Source organism: Metopolophium dirhodum, chromosome 1 (assembly GCF_019925205.1).
Source record: "Metopolophium dirhodum isolate CAU chromosome 1, ASM1992520v1, whole genome shotgun sequence".
Classification (NCBI taxonomy): Eukaryota; Metazoa; Arthropoda; class Insecta; order Hemiptera; family Aphididae; genus Metopolophium; species Metopolophium dirhodum.
In genome coordinates this window covers 96,272,685-96,277,499 of record NC_083560.1, presented here as the reverse complement: position 1 = coordinate 96,277,499, position 4,815 = coordinate 96,272,685, and the positions used below count along the sequence as shown (strand labels likewise).

Below are 4,815 nucleotides of genomic sequence, written 5' to 3'. Positions count from 1 at the left end.
ACGGTCATGGTTCATCGTGACCTCTGTAGGCCAGTCCTTGAAATGCTAAGTGAATAACTATGTCTATTATTGTTTTAACATATTTCCTATTAGATTCAACCAACTTTTCATGATTCGACAACAATTGAGTATGAACATTACTGTGTAATTTTCCAGATTTATATCCATTCCATCGAGCCATAGACGTTAAATGAACTTAAGTTCCACTATGTGCTTCTAGTTTTGATAACTTGTACTTTGTGCCTCTAGGTCCACTTAACTATGCAATTACATTTATTTAAATGGTTACAATAATATTATGACTAAATAATAACATTTTATAAAATACTTGCTTTTTTTCAATTTTTGAAACCCATTAATGTCAATATTGTCAATGAAAGTTCTACTGAATCTGTTCCAAAAATGCGGCAAGCAAAACAGTATATTGCATCTCTAGATATAGAGTACTCTATCCCAGCGTTTCCCAAAGTGTGTTCCGCGGAACCCTAGGGTTCCGCCGGACTATCTCAAGGGTTCCGTCAGATGTATATGTGATGTTGAGAAAATTATTTCATATTATATTTGGATTATTTATATAAAAAATATTATTTTATATTATTTAAAAAAAGTTCACCTAAAGTCTAAATAATAGTTATTATAGTATAATATCGTTCTTTAATATTTGTTGTATGTACTTGAAATTGAACAGAATAAAATTATAACACTTATATACCTATAAACGTTGACATTACGTTAACGATGTAGATTTGTAGAATTAGATAAGCGTGTCAACGCGATTGCCAGTAAATTGTGCGATAACTTATAAAAATAACTTATGTGCACGCGTTCGCGTTCGATACGATTGATACATTATATCCGTAATCGTAATGAGTTAAAATTAAGAGATTATGATTCAGTTGGCATATAGTTGTCATACGACATACTTAGTGTACGTTGTTACTCCGTTATTAATTATTATTTATTATAAATACAACATAAGTACAAATAAAAAGTTTGCCATGCATAATTGGCTTAGAACAGGACGGTTGTTGGCCAAAACAACAAGTAATAATATTGATGAGACTGTGTCGTCTTCATCAACAATAGAATCTCAACAAGTTATATTGAAAGATGCTATTCCTAGTTGTTCGGTAAGAAATTATTATAATTATATAATATAATATTATATTATCATTATTATTATTTAATTTATTTTAGATTACTAATGTCATGGAAAATAATTCTCATAGTAATATTTCGGAAAAAAGTATAGTTGTACCTGAAATTATTGAGTTAAAACCTTCAAAAAAGAGAAAATACGATGAATCCTACCTTCAATTTGGATTTATTCCTGTTGGTACTGCAGAAAGACCTGATGGACAATGTGTTATTTGTAATGTAATTCTTCAGAACAGTTCTTTGGCACCTGCAAAACTTAAACGACACCTCGAAACCAACCATCCAAATTTGATGAACAAGGAAATGGGCTATTTTAAAAAACGTAAAGAAGAACATAATAGCAGCTTGTCTGCCTTACATAAATACGCGAAAAACGACAGTGAAAATGCAACAGAAGCATCATTTATTTTGAGTTACAGCATTGCTCGTGCTGGTAAACCACATACAATTGCTGAGTCTCTAATTAAACCATGTATGACTGAAATAGTTCGCTGCATGATTGGAGAAGAGGCTGCTAAGAAAATTGCAACTGTTCAATGCTCCAACAACACTATATCTGATCGGATACATAAAATATCGGACCATATTGAAGATCAACTAATAAACAGGTTGAAAAGTTGTAACATGTTTGCTATTCAACTTGACGAAAGTACTGACGTTGCTGGACTTTCAATACTGCTTGTTTTCGTGAGGTATATTTTTGAAACATCTATCGAAGAAGATTTATTGCTCTGTACTCCTTTGGACACAAATACCACAGGTGAAGAAATTTTTAAAGTCATCGATAGTTATATGAATAAACATCAGGTTGATTGGGTTAAATGTATCGATGTATGTAGTGATGGAGCTGCAGCTATGGTTGGAAAAATTAAAGGAACCGTGACAAGAATAAAAAATGTCGCACCAAAATGTCACAGTAGTCATTGCGTTTTACATCGCCACGCTCTTGTTAGTAAGAAAATGCCATTGGAGTTAAAACAAGTTCTTAACGAGGCTGTATGTATTGTAAACTATATTAAGAGTCGTCCACTCCAGTCTAGACTTTTTAAAAAAGTATGTGAAGAAATGGGTAGTCAGCATTATTCACTTCTTCTTCACACTGAAGTCAGATGGCTTTCAAGAGGAAAGGTTCTAAGTAGGTTGTTTGAACTGCGCGATGATTTAAAGATTTTTTTTTCGGGACAAAATCTGTCTATATCTATGAGTTATGTCGAGTTATTACATGATGACCAATGGCTTATAAAATTAGCTTATCTCGCAGACATATTCAGTAAACTGAATGAAGTTAACAAGTCTTTGCAAGGAAAAACAATAACAACATTCGTGGTCAGAGACAAAAATATAGCATTTAGAAACAAACTTAACTTTTGGATTGCATGTGTAAATGAGAATAATTTTGAATGTTTTCCTCTCTTGATGGATTTTTTAAAGGAAAACGAATCGCAGCTAACAACTAATATTAAAAAAATTGTTATCGAACATTTGGAAAACCTCGAAAAATCATTGTCTCAGTATTTTCCTGCTACTAATAATGACGTTGATTGGATACAAAATCCTTTTGTGAACAAAAAAAAACCTGCAATGTTATCCATGCTCGAATATGAGCAGTTAATTGAAATTAAAAGCATGTCACATTTAAAACAGAAATTTGAATCTGGATCTTTAAACGAATTTTGGATTGAACTTAAGGACGAGTACCCATCTCTAGTTGAAAAAGCTATTTTTACTCTATTACCTTTCGTAACAACCTACCGTTGTGAGGCTGGTTTTTCCTCTTATGCGTATACAAAAAATAAATACAGAAATAGATTGAATGCCGCTCCAGACCTACGAATTCAAGTTTCAGATATAAAACATAATTTTAAAAATATTATAAATCAAACAATGAAACAGTTCCATTCTTCTCACTAAAAATAATAAAATGTATATTTTAAAATCTAATTAATTATAATTTTTTAAAAATAAATATTTGTGATAATTAAAAAATAAATGTTTGTTATTTAAATAAATAAAATTTTCATTGAAAAAATGGGGTTGATTTGGAAGTAAAGACACTAGGGTTCCGCAAAACACAAACTATTTCCTAAGGGTTCCGTGATCCTAAAAGTTTGGGAACCGCTGCTCTATCCATTCATGTTTTTTATAGTATGATTCATTAAAACTACGCTTCTGCTCTCCAAACTTGGTCAAAGGAAACTAAATTATTATTAAAAATAAAAGGTAGTTGTATAATTTATTAATATATTCTTTAAATAAATAAAATATTATGATAAAATCATGTTTTCATTAGTTTTAGGTTGAGCCGGACTTAAATTAGCAAGAATTACTTTTAATAAAAATTTAGGTATTTTATTTGATCACAATATGTCTTTTTTTTACACATTAATTAAATTGTAAATAAATACTTCAAAACTATAGGATTTATTAACAGAAATACAATAATTTTAATAATATTAAACCAAATAATTTAAATATTTTTAAAAAAATTAAAAAAACACAATTTTCTTTCCGATAAAAATTAAAAACCAAAAAGTATATGGCATACATGTAATCTCGATAAATTTGTATGGAAAAAAGCTTTTTACTAAAATTCGATCTATTTCCGATCAAAATGTGGGCTGAAAGGGTTAAATATATTAAATTTTTTTCTTGGTTAAATCTTGATTTTGGGTCAGTGGTCTGGTCACTAAGTTATACCACTCAAATCACTAATGTAGAAAACGTTCAATATAAATTTCTTAAAATGATATGCTTTAAATTAAATTTGCCAATCTGTAGACCTCTAGGGTTTAATAAATAACATTAATGACGTACCTATAAACGCTACACACGTACTATTTTCTAAGAAATATTTAAACCATCAAATACTAAAATCGACGAAACTGCGAAATAAATCATAAAATATCTTATAATACGACAAGGAACGACAAGGATAGGTTTATAAACTCTATAAGGTGTGTTTAAAATATAAAAGTATAGGTAAAAATTATAAAATAACTGTTAAAAACTCGCAAAATATTGGAAATGTTTGAAATAGGTAATAAGGAAACTTATAAATCCCGCTTATTTACTAGGTATGACATACTTTATTATGATCTAACATCTAAATAGCGAAATTCCGATACCTATATCGAGGTATTTAGTCAATGTAGCAAATCCGTAATATTATTTTCTATTTGAGTATGCAACAATTGTTTTACAGTTGACATTTTATGCAAACGTTTTTAAATTCTAAGCAAAGCATATTTTTGACCAAAAGGATCACTTGAGATTATGATTATACTGAATATTGGAAAAAAATTGAAGAGAGTCATGTAATAACTTAAAATTAGATAGAATAAAAATAAGAAATATAAATACGACTCCTGTCGATAGTTATATTAAAATCGATGTTAAAATATTAAAATTAAGCTATTACCTTCCTCCAGGTGTTCGGAGGGCTCTCGAGATCGTGTATTCGAGAATTAGATCAAATACACCGTACAATGTAATTTTATGTAAAAAGCACATATGGTGTATTAACGCAATAAATATAAAATATTATATTAAATGCCTTACCTGATTCGCAGTTGTTCGTAGACAATATTGTAGGAATTTTAGGTTTTAGATAAGATAAAGTACTACTTCAAATACACAAATTGAATTAACGAACGCACT

At 29.4% G+C, this 4,815-nt stretch overlaps 1 protein-coding gene across 1 annotated transcript; it reads left to right on the top strand.

Moving 5' to 3' along the window:
• Positions 1 to 998: 998 nt before the first annotated feature.
• On the top strand, positions 999 to 3,069 carry LOC132947192 (zinc finger BED domain-containing protein 5-like). The gene is made up of 2 exons (XM_061017409.1): positions 999 to 1,130; positions 1,198 to 3,069. The coding sequence occupies exons 1-2, from the start codon at positions 999 to 1,001 to the stop codon at positions 3,067 to 3,069; spliced, it is 2,004 nt and encodes a 667-aa protein (XP_060873392.1).
• Positions 3,070 to 4,815: the final 1,746 nt, after the last annotated feature.

What these genes read in the sequence shown, in the direction of transcription:
- LOC132947192 (XM_061017409.1), top strand. Translation starts at nt 999, where the DNA reads ATGCATAATTGGCTTAGAACAGGACGGTTGTTGGCCAAAACAACAAGT. An exon ending in ATGCTATTCCTAGTTGTTCG is followed by an intron (nt 1,131 to 1,197) that starts GTAAGAAATTAT and finishes AATTTATTTTAG; the next exon opens with ATTACTAATGTCATGGAAAA.